This window comes from Onychomys torridus, chromosome 3 (assembly GCF_903995425.1).
Source record: "Onychomys torridus chromosome 3, mOncTor1.1, whole genome shotgun sequence".
Taxonomy (NCBI): domain Eukaryota; kingdom Metazoa; phylum Chordata; class Mammalia; order Rodentia; family Cricetidae; genus Onychomys; species Onychomys torridus.
Window position 1 is genome coordinate 21,745,571 of NC_050445.1, and position 18,832 is coordinate 21,764,402.

At 39.8% G+C, this 18,832-nt stretch overlaps 1 protein-coding gene across 2 annotated transcripts in view; it reads left to right on the forward strand.

Annotated features, from left to right (window-relative positions):
- Nucleotides 1–18,832, forward strand: part of Prdm5 (PR/SET domain 5) — a 163,413-nt gene that overhangs the window by 128,807 nt on the left and 15,774 nt on the right. Inside the window, exon 14 of one of the 2 annotated variants that reach the window (XM_036182145.1) lies at nt 2,928–3,055. The exons of the other annotated variant lie outside the window; for it this stretch is intronic. Within the exon in view, the coding sequence (XP_036038038.1) occupies nt 2,928–3,041 (114 nt within the window). The 3' untranslated portion in view covers nt 3,042–3,055. Of the gene's footprint in view, nt 1–2,927; nt 3,056–18,832 lie in introns of those variants that run through there. 2 annotated transcript variants of the gene reach the window in all.

Below are 18,832 nucleotides of genomic sequence, written 5' to 3' on the forward strand. Positions count from 1 at the left end.
TTGTAATATTCTTTCCAAATGTTCAATCTAAAATGGTGCCTTCCTTAAAGGTAAGGTAAGTTTTTTGTAGACAACAAAATATAGGTGCCTAACATTCCTCAGCTTGCTGGGGTTTTTTTGTTTGTTTGTTTGGGGTTTTTTTTGGTTTTTTTTTTTCTTGTCCTGCTGTGTGGCTTGGGTGTAGCTATGGAAAGACTCAAGAAAGCACTTCAGCATGCCACATTTAAAGAGAAGTAAAGCTTTTCCTAGACTCCATGTGGCCTTTCCTCCTTCTTCAGAGCCAGTGGTAAATACTTGTGCTTACAACCTAAAGACTCTGCCCACGTCCACTGGTTCAGTAACACAAAAGCCAGAGTTATCTGTCAGACATCTCCTAGGAACTGTTGCCACAGCTGAAGTAGGCACAATGCTTCAACTAAAAGATAAATGAGACTTAGAGTTTATTATCACTTTATCATAGAAATAAGAGGAAGTGCACAGAATTTCATGTGCAGGGATTATTTATAGACTATTTAGTGAAGGCGAGTAGCATTATGAAAGGAATAAAATCCATCTGCTGTATGTTGGCAATACTTATGATGGCTCATGGTCTTTTTGATTATCTCATGAAATTTCTCAAAGCAAAATCCTTCATCTTAGGAGTCTCTGACAGTTTCTATTTACCTTTGCTTAATAATGATTTCAAACAGTTAGTTGTTGCCTAAAGGGAAGTACTGAATAAAGACACTACTTTGACTAATGTGTTGTGTTCCCAGTTGAATATCTTTGAAGATTTGGAAGAATATAGCATCCATGCTATGTGCCATATAGAGAAGGAAAAGTTAGGGGTGATTAAGCAGTCAGATCAGGACAGGGATTGTGAGGGGAGGGCTCAAGGTATAGGAAATGCTGAGAGGAGTCTTCATGTCAACAACCTGGAGGAAGGTGCTGTCAAGGGAAGGTCAGAAAAGAAGACAATGTAATAGCAATAGCTGCATGGATGACAAGCAAAGAGCAGCACAGCTTCTCTGGGCTGAAACTCAGAGGCTGAGGGACCAGCAGAAACAATGTGGTACTTCCACAAAGGGACAGAGGGCCAGCCATTAGCATCTTTAAGGAAAATCCCACCCCATGCTTTGTCTTACTCTTGGAGTTTTAGAATATATGTAGCCATATTAAAAGTTCTAAGAAGTGCAAGATACATTTTATTGTAGTTTACTTAACATAGCCTTTGCCTGGAATAACAAAGAGAGAGCATGAGTATAAGCAACAAGCAAGAGAGTAAAAGACTCATAGATTTTTAATTCTAATATCCCACGGGGGCTAATGTCCATGAAGTGCAATCTAAGAAACACTGGTCTATCTATCCCAGACACAGCAATACTTGTAAAGATCAACTTGGATCATGAATCTCAGTTACTAAATCAAAACCTAAACAAGCAAAAGCAGCCCCATTAGCTTCTTACTGCCCGCGGGTATAGTTCAATGGCTGTGTCTGAGTAAATCGGACTCCCCATCATCTCAGGTTTCTGCACACCTTCTTTCCCAAGGCACACCAGTTCAATTGGCTTTAGCTAGTCAGGACTACGTGCTTTTCCCAAAATTTGCTAGGTCTGTCTAGGCTCTCACTTCCTTGCTGCTGTTTCCCAGGAGAACGTATCTTTCCTTAAAGCTCTTAGCAGGCATCATTTTTTGAGTAGTTATCTCTCACTGTATCACTGTTATTTTTGATTATCCTGTATTGACCCAGACTCTCCACTTTTATATCATTATTTTTCCATTTCTCCCTTACAGCTTAGTTTACTCATTCACTCTTCCATACACACTTGTCAGATGGTTTTATACTTTATTATTATTGGATTTTTTTTTCTGTAAAAAGAATAGAGACTCTCTGAATAGATTTCTATCAGTGTTGGAAGGACCAAATTTTAAGGCCAGGTCTCAGCTACTGGGAATCAAGATCTAGATATGCCCATATGAAAGGCAAGAACCTGTTTCGCTCAGTTGTATGCTCTACAGAGAAAAAGCAGTGTGTTTGGTGGGAATTTACCAGGATGGAAGACAAAGTAGCTAACTTATTCCTATGGAAACCAAGCAGGTTCAGTGAGGAAGTCGGAATTGTATCACAAGCCATTATTGTGAGCTTTCAAGAGAAAGGAACAGAGGTGGTTAGGCCATACTACATAATTGAATGCTATATGCAGGGATGTTAAGATATACAGGTCATGCTAGATAACTGAGTGCTATGTGCATGGATGTTAAGTTGTGTTTTGTTTGCTGAAGAGGAGCCTGAACTAAAAGAGGGCATGATGTGCTGGGGAGAAGCAGAACAGGAGGTGTGTGGGTCTAGGCAAGTTCTGCATGGTTGTAGAAACTTTTTGTAGCAAGATGGGAAGACAAGATTGACTCTATAGGACTAGAAGTCCACAGAAGATTTTGTTGGTTTCCCAGTGATGAATGAAGCAATAAGATAAGCAATAAGCCTTAGTACTCCCTTGCTTGTTAGAAATAAAAGTCTATGAAATAAAAACAGATGTTCACCCCCAAACAACTCTCTCTTTCTTGAACTGCTTTAAAAAATTTTTATATTGCATTATTTTTTTATATCACAAAAGTAGTCTCACAGGTTGAAACTAATAATGTCGTAACTCAGTTTCTACGGCTGCAGTTATTGCTAGTACTACAAGAACAAAACATAGGGCATATGTTAGTCAATTTTTTTTATTATTGTGACAAATCCCTGAGATAAGCAACTGAAAAAGAGAAAGACTTCTCTTGGCTGCTGGAGTCAGAGACTTCAGCTTGTGGTGGACTGGCCTTGTTGCTGTGGGTCTGTGGAGAAGCAGCACACGTGTTGGGGAGTATGTCAGGTGGGGAAAGAGGAAGTAGGTAGGGGCTGGTGTCTTAATAAAGGGCACCACCTCAGTGATTTGATTTCCTTCCATTAGGTAGCCATCTCCCAAAGGCACCAGAAGCCAGAAATCCAGCCTTCTAAACATCATCTGAAGGAATTTAAAATTCAATCAGAGCACAGCATTCCTTTAAGTTTTAAAAATAAATGATGGCTTGGTCACAACTCCTTCTGTCTGAAGTCATTGGAAGCACAAGTGGCAGCTGATCCTGTCTATTCCTTTTGTGAGAATTTAAAGGAGAATGTGTGGGTGACTTGATATAGCTAATTATGTTAAGAAACTTGCTTTCTGTGAGTTTGCCTGTGGTGTTATCATATTTGAAATAAATGGAAGCTGAATAAAGTTGTAAGTCAAAGAGCAGGAAGTTGTCTGGTGTTTCAGACTTTAATGCCATTTTTAAAATGTCTCATTTTGAGTTTACCCATGTATTATTTTGCATTTCCTTACCTCTGAGATCAATGCTACTATTGAATAAGGAATCTGGTTCCATAATATAAGGTATTGGATACACAGAATCAATTTAATAGCTAGGAATTAGTATTTATTATTACTCTGACAACTTGTCTTCCTTCTCTTTGAAGATTAGAGATGTTATAACTCTTTATCAATATAGAAATGATAAAATTTCTAAACATAAGTCATATATCAACCCACATGACTATTTAATGTCAGGTATAAACAATGTATTTTATAATGAATGCATAGACATTGACAATTATATGCATCAAGAATGCACCCAGTAGTACTTACCTGTCTGTGGTCTAATCAAAAAATCTTCTCAACAGTCATATGACCCATATATAATATATGCCATCTTAAGAACAGAGAATAAGTCAGTTAACACTTTTTCATGTCGAGTTGTGAGTCCTTTAGACAACTTCCGTGCTTTCATCAAGAATAGAATTTTTTTTTAATTTAAAATATAATTACATCACTTTACACCGTCCAACATCTTCCATGGCCCCAACCTTCCCTCCCAAATTCATGGCCTCTTTTAAAAAATGATTATTGTTATACACACACACACACACACACACACACACACACACACACACACATATATATATACACACACACAAATAAATGCATAAATGTACCCTACTAAGCCCATTTAGTGTTGCTTGTATATATGCCTTTAGGCCTGACTGCTTGGTATTGGATAACCACATGGGGGATCATTTAAAGACTAATTCTCCCTCTGTCAGTAGTCATTAATTTCCTGTAGCTCTTCACCTAGGAGTGGGGCCCCATGAGATTCCCCCATCTGTGTTGGAATGTATGCTAGTGATGTCATTGTTCAAGTCTTGTTTAAGCAGCCATATTGTTGAGATTTTATGGGTGTTGCTTCCTTGTCATGTCTAGAAGACATAATCTTGTGGCAGACTTCTTGGTCCTCTGACTCTCACAATCTTTTGAGCTCCTTTTATTCTCTGAGCCTTGGGTATAAGAGCTATGTTGTATATCTATCCTTTGGTGATTTTTGGGGATGGACATCCCATGGTCAATTGTTCTCTGCATTTTGACTAGCTGTGGCTTTCTGAAATGGTTTCTGTCTGCCACAAAAAGAAGCTTTGTAGATGAGAAGGATGAAATAACAAAGGATGGTTGAAACGGCCACAGGGAATCATACTATTTTATGTTTATTTAAAGTTAAAATTACATGATATATTGTATGTGTATATTTTTAATGAAGTTTTGCCAGTTAGGATGATAATGCCTCCCCCAAGAGCAATAAACTATGTAGCAAAAACTTCCATTTGAGTTGTTGGTCAAGGGAGTCCAAGAGACTCCTAAAACAATATAGGCTGTTGCTCTTTTGCTTGGTTGCCTTCCAGAAGTTGAAGGTCCCATTTGCTGATGACACCACACTCCCTGAACACAGGACTAGGAGGATTTGAGCTTGATCTGTCCCAAAAGCCTCCTCCCTGGGGACTGACTTTGATTATCCCAGAAGGTGCTCTGCAAGCCACCAAGGGGAGAAAGCATTCAATAGTCTACCCAGCTGTGACACCTATGAACCACAACAATGACCAAAATGGAAAGGCATCTTTGAAAGAGCAGTAATGGTACTTATTTCTTGGCAATAACAAGCAGCTGTCTAATTGGATTTAAGGTCCACTTAAAAGTATGTAAACTGTGCCTGGTTTCCCATGGCTAGCTAAGTCACCAATCTTAGAGAAGAACTAATACTGCTACTTTCCTAAACCAGTGTAATTCTGTACTATAAATACTTATCCTATGCTCACTGAAAAGGGTAGCTAGCTCTCAACCCTCATCACAGATGAACTTCTTAATGCACTCAAATTCCTACCCTCACCTTGAGACAGTCCAAGATCAGTTTGAAGGCCTCATCAGAAACACAAAAGTTAGCCGATTTCTGTCCTAGTTGTTATGAACCTTACTTCCTGGCACTCAGGGTTTGTCACAGTGACAGAAAGCCTAGGTTTCTGTTATTAAAGATAAGAACATAAATATTTTTATGTTAGCCAAATTTACAACCTTCTCCAGCTCCCTAGACCTATTTGGGTTGTCTTGTTAACTGGAATGTTCTTCTGTGTTTTATTGCTGGTTTTCCCATCTGGCAACAACATTTTAAAAACAAACCAACAAAAGCCTGCACTTAGTTAAATCACATCCCCCTAATTTCTCAGTATTTGAATCCTTGGCTAAGGGCTTTATCCATGAAGAGTCACTCACTGCATTGCATATGTTACTAAACTGATCTCAGTAAGTTGCTGTCTCCTTCAAATTACAGAATCCTGGAGCCTGCCCACTCCAGCAGCCATTCCAACACAGAGGCTTATATTATTTTCAAACTATATGGTCTCATGGCCCAGGCTTCTTGATAGCTAGCTCTTACATCTTAAATTAACCCATTTCTATAAATCTATACTTTGCCACGTGGCTTCTGGCTTACAGGTACGTTACATCTTGCTTCTGATGGTGGCTAGCAGCAGCTCCTCAGCTCTACCTTTCTCCTTCCTCTGTCTCTAGTCCCACTTAACCTTACTCTGCTTCACCATTGACCAAACAGCTTTATTTATCAACCAATTAGGGCCATACATATTCACAGCATACAGAATGACATCCCACAGCACTTCTCCATTTCCTTGTAATCAAAAAGTTAAGTTTTAACTTTAACATGGTAAAATTACATATAACAAAACAGTTGTCAAGCAAGAATTACAGTTATAATATCTATTCTATTTCTAATTTGCAAAATTAAAGAAAATAATTCTATCATCTATCCTATATTTGTGAGTCTAAAGTTTCATACCTAATTTATCTTTTATCATAACTAAGGAAAATTATAACTCTCTAGTCTTCAACTGCATCAAAGACCTCAGAAGGATATAATATTACCCAAATAAACAGGAAATACATTGTAAGCAACTTACAAAATTCTGGAAATGACAGAGACGGCTGCCTGCCTGGACAGTCATCCAAAGTTCTTCTGCAAATTTGGGGCATTCATCTTCAGTCTATAGGTCTAGAGTCTCTCAGTTGCTTCCCTCTGTATCCTGTAGAATGTCTGGCAGTTTATTCTGTGAAGCAGGAACCTGAAGGACCATCTTGCCTTGCAAAGTTCAGTGGTCACCTACCTATAGTTCCTCCACGTCCACTTGATACATTTTGTCAAGCAGTCCAGGCAAGAACAGTTTCTTGCCCAAATGGCTTTTTTTTTCCTTTCTTTCTTTTTTTTTTTTTTTTTTTTTTTTTTTGCCAAGAAGAAGATAAACTCCATATGGAATGTCTTCGACATCCATCTTTCTCTTTGAAGTAAATCAGTGCTTCCAGGAGCAGATGTGTCTCACTGTCCAGAAAGTCTAAGTTTTTAAAACATTTTAAATGCCATGTTCTGTAGGTATTTGAAGTGTTTGAAGATTATCTACCTAATTGAATTGTATCTATGTATACCTAGAAAACTTAACATGACTATAAGTTCGACTATCATAGAAGACTAATTAATAATTTTGTATTTCTTGATTATCCATTATAAATTAAATGAGTTACATCAACATAATACCTTAAATGATAGTATATATATATATATATATATATATATATATATATATAATAACAAAATTGATTCTAAATTTGTATCAATAAACTAAAACCCATATCAGTGTAAAACATTTTTAAACAAGTTCTTGCTCTTTAAAATTAGGTTCATTAATCTGTCCTTCCATCCTATCATATCTACACTGTCCCCTTTTCTTCTTTAGAAAGAGATTGCATTTATGATCAACCTGCTTTAAATAAAAATTAACATTTATAAACAATATTTTGGGAATTTGGGCATAGCTTTTCATACTACTTCCTGCTGATTGAGGGAGCTGGCAATCTAATGGGGATCCTGAGAAAATTAAGAATTATGGCCAAGTCCTGACCGGAATAGTCTGTGATGCTGTATTCTCTGAGTCAGTTGCCTTGAAACTGTTTTTGGATGTTGGATCATCTGGGCCTCTCAGGGGGTCTTTGATCAAACCATATTAGCCTGGACGCAATCCACAGGTTCTCATCTTCTGTGGAAAAAAAGGCAGACCTCTTTTCAAAAGTAACATATCCTTAGGCATATGTTATATCTACTTTTGGAGTCCAGATACCATATATATATATGCTTAACTCAAGAGCTTTTACAATCACATGTCTTTCTGCAGTTTAAAATCCCAAAGACAATATAATCCAGACTCTCTGTGTGATTTCCATGTTTACGTGGCTTATTTTTTATATTACTTTTACTGTCTCTTTAAAGACTTTATTTTTTAAAACTAGCTATTTCTTTATATAACTGTCTATCCTCTAAACTATCTATTTCTTTATATAACTGTCTACCCTCCTTTTCCTCTTTCTTACAAGCCTACGTACATTTTTACACACACTATAAACTGTTTAGGGTTTTATTTATCTGAATCTGTTTTATTGTAAAACTATAATCCTTCTCTGACCAGGAGAAATTTTAAATTGCTGAACTGATTGGCTAGGACCAACATGATAACCTTGGCTGCTGACTCTGCCCACTTTAGCTTCTTAACATGGTGGAAGCATGCCTACCACCCACCCTGGGAAGCAGTATGTCTCTCTCTCTAAGAAGTAGCGTGTTATCCAGAAACCTCTTCTTCTTCTTCTTCTTCTTCTTCTTCTTCTTCTTCTTCTTCTTCTTCTTTTTGTACTAGCAAAGGCCACCATGCACCATGCTACATGGCTTGCAGATGCCACTGTGTACAGTGTCAGGAATCTGCCATGCTGCACTCAAGCCCATACATATGCCATGAGCCTGCCATACTGTAGCTCAAGTCTGTATGCCATGGTGTCTCTGTACCTTGGAGTCTCTATATCTCGACCCACATTGAGACATGAAGTAGAAAGCTGTTTGGGGCTCCAGTATTGTGAATTTAGAAGCCCTTTTAAAAACTCTTTTGGGCATTATAGAAATTCAAGAGCCTCACATTGGTATGCAAAATGTAGCCAGATGGTTTCTCTGGTCCTGCCCATGCCCTGAAGTCAGGACAAATCTCTCACCCACAATCCCGCAGCCTTTTATAAAATAATCACAAAGAAGCTTAATATTAATTATAACTGCTGGCCATTAGCTCAGACTTATAACTGATTAGCTCTTACACTTAAATTAACTGATAGTTCTTATCTAAGTTTAGCCACGTGGCTTGGTTCCTTTTCTCAGTTCTGCCTTGTCATCTTGCTTCCTTTGTGTCTGGCTGACAACTCCTGACTCAGCCTTCCTCTTACCAGAATTCTTCTTGTCTGCTTATCCTGCCTCTACTTCCTGCCTGGCTACTGGCCAATCAGCATTTTATTTATCAACCAATCAGAGCAACACATATTCACACCATACAGAATGACATCCCACAGCACAAAGGTCCTGCTGTTCAGCTTCAGGGCTAGCTGACTGCTGAGTGCACTGCAGGATCTCATCATCATCTGCTGAGCAGACCTTAATGCATCAAAGTGTATTTAGATGTCCGAGATACATTAGCTCAGGTACTTCTTCAGTTCCTATGGCTCTAACTGGAACATTTCAGGAGCTCTTGCATCTGACTCAATCCCATCCCTTTAAGGGACTGAGTACTATGGTGGCATAGAACAAATTCATGTCCCTGGATGGTCCCTATATAATAATTAATCCAGCTATTTCAAGGATGTGGACTAATTCTTGTGAAGCTAGTATGTGAACAAAGAATCTATGCAGAACATTTTGATAAGTTAGCTAAAATAAAACTCTATAAATATTTAGCATTTATGCCGATTGCTCCCTTCCCACCACCATATTATCTTTTGACTTTAATAATATATTTCAAGACTAAACGGAAGCATGGTCCATGCTGTCTGAGTCTTCATTTGTTTTAAGAAATGCAGTATAGAGATGATTGTAAAAGAAAAATAATTATTCTTAGAAAAGTAATACAATTTTCTACACTATTTTCTTTCTAAACATAATTTTACTTGCTTTTCATTCTATTCAGAGAGCTGTAATTACTAAAGTATCATAGGAATCTTGAAATAAAGACATCTATTTATACAAATTCCCATTAATAGATTCCAAAAGCAATAATACACTGAAGCTCATACATAATTTCTTTTCTTTTTGTAAAGTCATATAATTATATTTTCATAATCTGTGTGGGTTTTTCAGTTTGGACTTGCAGTAATTATTGATGTGCATATTGTGATTACAAGTAGACATAAGCTGGTTAATATAAGACATAGATACCTTTTCTGAGGTCTTTTGTACCACACATTAAGGTGAGAAGACACAGTTATGCTACTATTTCTTGTTAAAATTGAAGGTTGTCAGGCTCAGTGAAGTATGTAGTTTATCCAGAGTCACCTAGAAGTGATCAGCATCAAGAATGGAACTTAGATATCTTTGTCTGTGAAGTTGATTTTTATTATATCTGTCTAGTTATCACAGTGTTATAACATACTGCTTTCCACAGTATTTAAACCGGACTTTTAGAATTAGTGTCAGTTTCTCCTCTAGCTCTATTACAGCAGTATGTCATAGGTCAAGTTGATAGCAAGGTTAGAAAGTAGCCCTGGGATCCAGGCTTTGAACAATCTCTTAGACCTCTTGTTATATATCCAAATGTCAAGATTGTAGAGTCTGGAAAATGCAGGGATTTTATTGTTGATAGTATTCGGGTTCCATAAAGCCATAAAGAAAACTGAGACCTTAATAATGTAGGGCAGTGGTTCTCAGCCTTCCTAATGCTGTGGTCATTTAATACAGCTCCTAATGTTGTGGTGACCCCCAAAATAATTTTGTTGCTACTCCCTAACTGTAATTTTGCTAATGTTATGAATCATAATGTAAATACTTGGTATGCAGGATATCTGATATGCAACCCCCCATGACCTACAGTTTGAGAACTGATGGTTTAGATCATCTATTCGGGCTTTAGTTTAAAATATAGATGTGGATGTCTTCATTCAAAAACGGTTATCACTCTTCGTTTTTACTCTGAAAAAAGCAGTTACTCAGTCAGTGTTTAACTGACCCTAATCATATTCATGCTGAAGTAAGATCTGCTGATCCTGAGTGAGGCTAGGACTCTGGCTTTCTATTTCTTTACTTCATGCATATATCAAATCTGTGTGCTCTGTGCAAGTTATCTTTCATTATCAAGAAAACCACTTCCTGCTCTGGTCCTAGATACAAACCTTTTGGGGCAGACTTCAGTTCCTCTGCTTCTGCGCAGTATTTAAACACTCTGTGCTGTAAGTGTCTATCTAGCCAGTTCTGGTCTCAATTATAGGTAGCCTCTAATAATCATACATTTGAGAATTCCCAGTCAAATCATACTTATGCATATTTCCTATGAGGCATGTCTCCCTAATAGAAAATAGGAAGTTCAGATGCCACATGTTCATTTGACCTCAGTGACCTCTCTGGAGAACACTAGATATTGATTCTAAAAGCCTCATAGAGGCAGCCAAGGCAAAACTATTAGAGCATTAGGCTAGATGCTGATTGACAGGCAAATGGATGAGAATTTACACATCATACTCATATCTGTAATCCTCTCACCTAATGTCAAGACAGGAGGATTGCTGCCAGTTCAAGGTCATCTTGGGTTGCATAATGCATTCAATGTTAGCCTGAACTATAGTGTAGGATACTGTCTCAAAAATACATACATACATATGTGTACATACACACACACACACACACAGAGAGAGAGAGAGAGAGAGAGAGAGAGAGAGAGAGAGAGAGAGAGAGCATATTGAGCATATTCACTTAAAGAAATTAATAAGCCTTAGCCTTTTTTATATCATGAAGATTAGATACTGTTAAATGTATGTGGAATCAGTAGAGAATGCAAGCGTGTAATTCAGTTTCTTATATCATTGTATGTTTAAGGTTGTAAATGGAAATAATAGGAACCAGAACTGGGGACAGATTTCCAAACACATTTTCATCATCAAATGTTACTTACTTATATTTTAAGCTTATATCAGAGTATATATATAGCATTTAGAGTATATATATGGCATTTATACACTCTCTATATTATATTACATATTAATATATTATTTATAAATATGTACTTTATATATATGACATTTAGTTTTTTATGTAGTTATGATTCACAGTGACTCTGATGGCACTGATTGCTTGTGTCCTTGATGCTGGATTATAACAGATGAATAGATTTCTGATTTGAGATTTGGTGTTCTGGCAAGCATAAAGTAGGGGGTGGAGTGGTGGATGAACTCTGGAGACTGGTAATCAGATCTGAAGTCATTCACCCCTGGGTCATTGCTTGAGCCTAGGTTAAATTGCTAGTGATATAAACCATCCATTCAAAGATTAATTGTCACCAAGATAAAAAAACAAAAACAAAACAAAACAAAAACCTGCCATGGTCAGATACTCCTCAGTGATTCTTTTCTCCTTTGGCTACAAAAGATAGACATTTGAGAACCTCCTTAAACACTAGGACTACCTTAAGATGTTCCAAGTACCTATCTATACTCACCCTATAGTCTGTGATCCTAAACGTGGTCCAGATTCCTGACAGTTCTACATATTAATACACAGCAGGCTGCAGGCTGCAACAGTGAATCCAAGACCACTCTCTTTGCATTGGATTAGTTGCATTGGAGCTAAAACTTTGCTCTTGGAATCTGTTTGTATTCATGTATTTATCAGCATACACACACATATATGCCCTCACCTTTCTGCGATGCCCAGTTCCTGCTGCCGCTTCCCTTCAGTGAATGACTACACTTGGCTCACCATGACAGTGTGACTCCAGTTCAACACTTTGCTTCATTGTACCTGTTGTGCATATTTGGCTCTGTAGAGGGAATAGACTGAAGGGTCTATATATGTAAGCAAAGATCATGTCAGTGCCAAGAAAATAACATTCCACCTAGAAATAGTCTTTAACATGGAGGACAGTTTATCACCAAGTAATATTTGACTTATTGACTGAATTTTGGATTTTTAAGTATTAAATTCTACTTCTATTTCTCCATTGGCTAGACATGACTGAGCCCTCAATACCTATGTTGTGCTGAGGCTCCCCAATGCTAAATGTTCCTTTTCATGTGATACTGAGCTTGGCGCCTGCTGCTTCCCTTCCCAGCTCCCATTTTGGTATCTGTAAATGTTTGGTTATATTATCTGGTTCTCTGAAGAGAGGCATTTTAGAGGTTGGTGGCATCGAATACTTTGAGAGAAGAGAAACACGCTCATTGAATTCTCTCTGAGTTCTTGAGCCTCACTGTGGCTCCCTTTTCTGTGAAAAATCAGGAATATATAACTAGCTCCTCTGCTGAGTGTGTTGTTTATGTTGACTTAACACGAGGATACTTGGCTGCTAGTAGAAAGACTACCACAACCACAGTTTTGACAGGAGAGAGGACAGTGACAAGGAGATGGGGGCTGGTGACCCTTCTTACGTGAGTTAGAATTCCCTATGCAGAGGCTGTATCTCTCAACCAAGCGACAGATATGCACTGAGAGCTAAAAGCAACATGATCTTTGTATAAAAGAATGGTTCAAATCTGAGAAGCCATTCCATGGGGTTTTCTGTGTCTTTTAGCTTACAAAAATACATTGGCTTATGCGGCGAGCTCCTCGACCAGCGAGGAAGAACGACCACCATTCGAGGATTCTTCTCAGATCACACTTTATTGGAGCGCCTCTTGATTGAGGGAGAGCGGGAGGTGAGGGGCCCCAAGAACCAAAAGGCAGCTGCTTATATAGGGAACCAAGCGAACGGGTCAATCTGTGATTGGATCCCGCCAGAATGCAAGCACAGGGAGCCACGGGATAGGCTGAGGACATAAGGCCAAATTACCATATACGTGCATGCGCAAGCCTCGAGGCGCGCAGCCCAGCAAGCACAGCCAAATATGGAGTTGTTTACAGCAAAGCTGTCAGGAAGTCGGCGGCTCCCTACAGGCTTAACCCAGTCTTTTACCTAACACATCCTGAAACAGACAATTTTCAATAGCCTGGAGAGTTCATAAATAGTTCTCTCTGTAAAAATGTTCTTCCTTAAACAAAAGAAGCCAGAAGTACCTAGAAAATGCATTTTGTATGCCAAGTCAGCAACTGACACTTTACCTGCTCTTTCCCTGTGCTCCAGCCTTGGGATCTGTGTGGGCTGGAATGTGCAGATCATGTCCGTGGTCATGAGTACTGCTGTTCCTAGAAAGCTAAGTTCTTTCTATCCTTACAGAGTGTAATGGGGTATGGGTGGGGTTACATTAGCAGAATCCTTTCTGTTTAGTATGTTATCCTGCCAAATGACAGCTGAGTGAAAAATACAAGGATGATGTGTACAATCCCTAGATAGATGGTATCCAAGTGGTACATTGTTTCAGCCCATCTTTCCCAACTTAGGGGAATGAAGATATTGTTTGGGCGATGTCTTTCTATATAATCATGACCTTTCTGTTTTGCTGAAAAATAAAGTTTCTTGGGTATAGGACTGTCAGGGTCAAATCCAGGCTAGTTCTGAGCAAATACAGAGAGTTGGTCACATCCATTGTAGTCCTTGAAATACATCACTGAGTACCCTTCATAAGGAGACAGAGAAATAACCAAAGGCAGCTTGGGAAGAATTGTCAGTTCTTAGTTTTCCAGAAGCAAATTTCAGACCTGTTGATGAGGAATGGAGCATACAACTAGCTGGAAGAATTTTGCATAATATCCCTAAAAGTGATAAAAAGATGAAAAATTTCCATAAATCCATATTTGTGAAATAACTGAGCTCAAATTTACTCACAAAAAGAAAGAAAGGAAGGAAGGAAGGAAGGAAGGAAGGAAGGAAGGAAGGAAGGAAGGAAGGAAGGAAGGAAAGAGCTGTTGGGTGAACAGAGTAAAAAGTGAGGTCACTAATTTTCTGAATTTGAATTGTTCTGCAGTTGCCTTAGACATTAAAGATGTTTATTATTCTCAGATGATATATGAAACCATCCTCACTTACTACAGTAATCTTATGCCATATTTTTATTTTTTAAGTCTTTTTATATTTTTAAAGCATTTTATGACTTTTGAGTCAGTTCAGATCTAGTAAGATCTCTACTGGTCATCTCTGGAATCCTCACCTGTGCAAACAGACAGCCTAGTTCTTTTTAGCATTTTCTGAGGCTTGAAAGGATGCATTTCTGCTACTGGCTCCCTGGAGTCTGTGCAGGGTGTTGACTCTACATGTGATTTATGTTGATATGACTTCCTCTGATTTTTGCCCACTGCTTGATGACTTCGTTTTGCCTGTTGACATGAACTTGGCTGCTGTGAATACTCTGTTGGTCGTGGATGGATTAGCCACATGTGTAGTAGCACCTTTATGCTGTGTTCTTATTATTTTCAGTATGAAGTGATCGGAGAAGTATGTTATTTCTTTAGAATTAGACATGCTTCTTCTAAGGACGGATTTACACAATTCCCTTCTCCTTTAGACCTCTGAATAAATACCATGGTTTTACTGAGACATGGATCACACTTACTACCATCATGTATGTCAGCCCTGTGCTTGTTATTTTGGGAAGCAGGCAAGTTGACTTAATTCAGTTCTCTGGGGACCAGTTAGAAATGACTCTTAAATGCGAGTTTGTGGCTGTGATGAATTCTCACTTTCTGTCATTTGTACACTTACATAATGCTCCTCAAATTCATGTGGGTATTTGTCTTTTGTTTATATTTTGATTCACTATCATTTTCAAGGGTCTAGGAATTGAGCCTAGGGCATCACACTGATGGACAAGCGCTCTACCTCTCAGCTCCATCCTCAGCCCCTATATTTTAAATTATGTGCCAGAAAACCTACGAGTTGATAGGCAGGTACACATCAACTCCATCTAGTCAAGCTGCCATGATTTTTTCCCTTGGCATATCTGTTGTGCTCTTCTGAAGGGTAAGGACATTGTGTTGGTCTTTCCCCCATTTCTCACTCAGCACCCTCTGATGTCTTTTGCTTATGAGTCATAAGAAAAGAGTGTGATGACTGAGAAAATGAGGTCAGTAGAGCAAGTTCATCCCAAACTGTAAAGATTCTAAATATGAGACTTCCCAGAGCTAATGATTGGCTCAACAAGGCTACCAGGTGCCCCTGTTCCTCCAGTATCTCCCTGAATCTCAGCTCTGCCCATGCTCTACATGTAATTGTTAGTAGCACAGGCAGCATCTATCTCCTCACACTAGGAAGCACAGTCACTTCTCATACTCCCATCTCAAACTATCTGTGCAGCAGAGGTGCAAATGCCGTCCTGACCTTGCTTAGCCAAAACACGGCTTCTAATTAGAATCATCAGATGTCCTCTGAAAACACCAAAGCCCGGGGCACAACCCCTGTATGAAATTTCATCTCTTGGGGAGTGGACTACAGGCAGCAGCATTTTTGAAGCTCTTCTGTTGATTCCAACTTTAAGCAAGCATGGGCTGAGGTTTAGTCTGACCAGCTGCCTTGGTTGAGCTGGGGACCATCTTCCTCCCTCAGAGCAGCTAACCAGGTAAAAGTGAACACTCAACAGAATTGAGCTCTGCTCTGCCGGGTGGTGGTGGGGCATGACTTTAATCCCAGCACTGGGAAGGCAGAGGCAGGCGGATCTCTGTGAGTTCGAGGCCAGCCTGGGCTACAAAGTGAGTTTCAGGAAAGATACACAGAGAAACCTTGTCTCGAAAAACCAGAAACAAACAAACAACAACAACAAACAAACAAACAAACAAAAAGAATTGAGCTATGCTCACAGGAACAGAGAGAAGGGAAAGAGCTTTGTGGGCTGCCAGCAATCATGGTAGTACAGAGGTCTCCGGTCTCAGAGTGGAACTTGTTTTAAGTTCTGTTCTCTCTGCCTGACTGTGTGACCTTGGGCAGTTTTAAACTAATGTTTCTTCATCTGTAAAGTGAGAGTAGCCATAGAAAATTCCCAGCATTGCTCAACAATGTAAAGAAAAGGGGGTTTATAAGTGTTCCCACCCCTCTGCCAGGTAGCACAGAGCAGGCAGTCCAACGGGAAAGTGGCAGTGCGGTGGGAGGAGGGGAGTGTAAGACCAGGAGGAGTGCTACTCAGCAGAGAAAACAATGACATCATGAGGTTTGCAGGCAAATGGGTGGATCTAGAAAAAATCATCCTGAGTGAGGTAACCCAGACTCAGAAGGATGAACATGGTATGTTCTCACTCATAGGAGGATACTAGATGTAAAACAAAGGATGACTAGACTGCTGCTCAATTCCAGGGAGGCTACCTCGTAAAGAAGACCCTAAGAAAGATACAGGGATTGTCCAACGACAGAGAAATAAATGGGATCTACATGAGCAAACTGGACATGATGGGGGGTAATGAAGGGCAAGGGTCAGGGGAAAGAGAGCTTAGGGGAGCAGGAGATCCCAGCTGGATCAAGAACAGAGATGGAAAACAAGGAATAACAGACCATGATAAATGAAGACCCCATGGGAATAGGAAGAAGCAAAATGCTAGAGAGGTCCCCAGAAATCCACAAAGATGCCTCCACAATAGACTACTGGCAATGGTCGAGAGAAAGCCTGATCTGACCTAGTCTGGTGATCGGATGGCCAAACACCCTAACTGTCGTCCTAGAACTCTCATCCAATGACTGAGGGAAGTGGATGCAGAGATCCTCAGCCAAGCCCCAGGTGGAGCTCTGGGAGTCCAATCAGTGAGAAAGAGGAGGGATTGTATAAGCAAGAATTATTGAGACCATGACTGGAAAAAGCACAGGGACAAATAGCCTAACTAGTGGAAACACATGAACTATGAACCAGTAGCTGAGGAGCCCCCATGGAACTGGACCGGGCCCTCTGGATAAGTGAGACAATCAATTAGCTTGAACTGTTTGGGAGACACCCAGGCAGTGGGACCGGGACCTGCCCTTAGTGCATAAGCTGGCTTTTTGGAGCCTGGGGCCTATGCTGGGACACTTTGCTTAGCCTGGGGGAAGGGAGGAGGGGACTGGACCTGCCTGGACTGAATCTACCAGGCTGAGCTGAATCCCCAGGGGTATCCTTGCCCTGGAGGAGATGGGAATGGGAGGTGGATTGGGGGTAGGGGGAGGAGGACAGGAGGAGGGAGGACAGGGGAATCTGTGACTGATATGTAAAATTAAATTAATCATAAAATTTAAAAAAGAAAAAAGAGCAAGAGGAGGCCAGCAGGCTTGGCTGCCACCGTTGCTGCTCAGCTCATCTTCTCAGGATGCCCTTAGAGGAGCATGGACCAGATCACAGCTTCTCCCCCATGATGGAAGTTGACAACACCTTGGGAACTCACCAGTGCCTGGCCATGGCCAGTTCAGTGACCGGGGCTTTCTGAGAGTGGGCTCCAGACACAGAGTTACTAAAAGGATTGCAAGGCAACTTGAATCATCAGGCATGGTGAAATGCAGTGGTCCACATCAGGACAGAATGAGGCATGTGTTTACTCTTCTGCAGGCTGTCCTGGTGACTAACATGCATGTAGCTCCAGCAAAAGCGTATTTAAGTCGTTTGCATGGTTCTTGCCTGTTTTATGCCTGATAGGCTCCTGTACCTGCTCTGTGCATGTAATCAGACTTTCTGGCTTCCCACTTATTTTACAAATTACTGTATGAACCTCAAGAAAGAATTAATCAGAAAGGGACCAGGTATCTCCTTACAACACTTTTATATAAAAATTAGATTCTATTCGCTGTGCTTATTTTTAGTTTCCTATATGTGGACTGTGCAGTTCATTCTCCTGGTTTATGAGAAGTGTGTTTTCCATTAGCTACAATGCAGAAGCAATTACGGATATGCTGTGTAGAAACCTGCTTTAAATATTCTCCTAGCTCTCAAAAGCTTCCCTATGAGTTGTAACTTTTAGGTGCTTTGTTTACTAGTCCAAGGGTGTGTTTTGTCATATGTTGAAAGACCACACTGACTATGAAAAATATGATGGTGAGTGAAAACCCAGAGAAGCTGTAAACATCTGTGAGAGCTTGCTCGGCAAGGATGCTTATAAGGGGGAAGCTCAGTACACACTGATTGTGTGCAGCTGCTGGTGCATGTGTGCTCACAAATGGGCCATTAAGAGGAGCTGTTAGATATATGACCAGCCGTCCTGCAGACTATAGATCTCTACTGTTAGCTGTGTGTAATAGAAACTAGAGGGACCACACTCACAAACCCTTCTCTAAACTGCAGCTCTGATTTTGTACAAACTTGATATTTTATGGAACCCAGTAGTAATCAGTAATCTTTTGACCATACAGTCTCACTAAAAAAAAAAAAAAAAAAAAAAACAAAAAAAAAAAAACAAAGAGTTTGAGTCTGGTCTGCCACATTGAGGGCACTGGTCAGGGCTGACCTGTCATCAGTGGTCAGGATTACTGCAGGTCATGGGGGAGCTGTGGTATGAAGTGCCATGGGAGACACACACACTTGCCTTGCTTCAGATACCCCAAACATCCCTGAAGAAAGATTGGTGG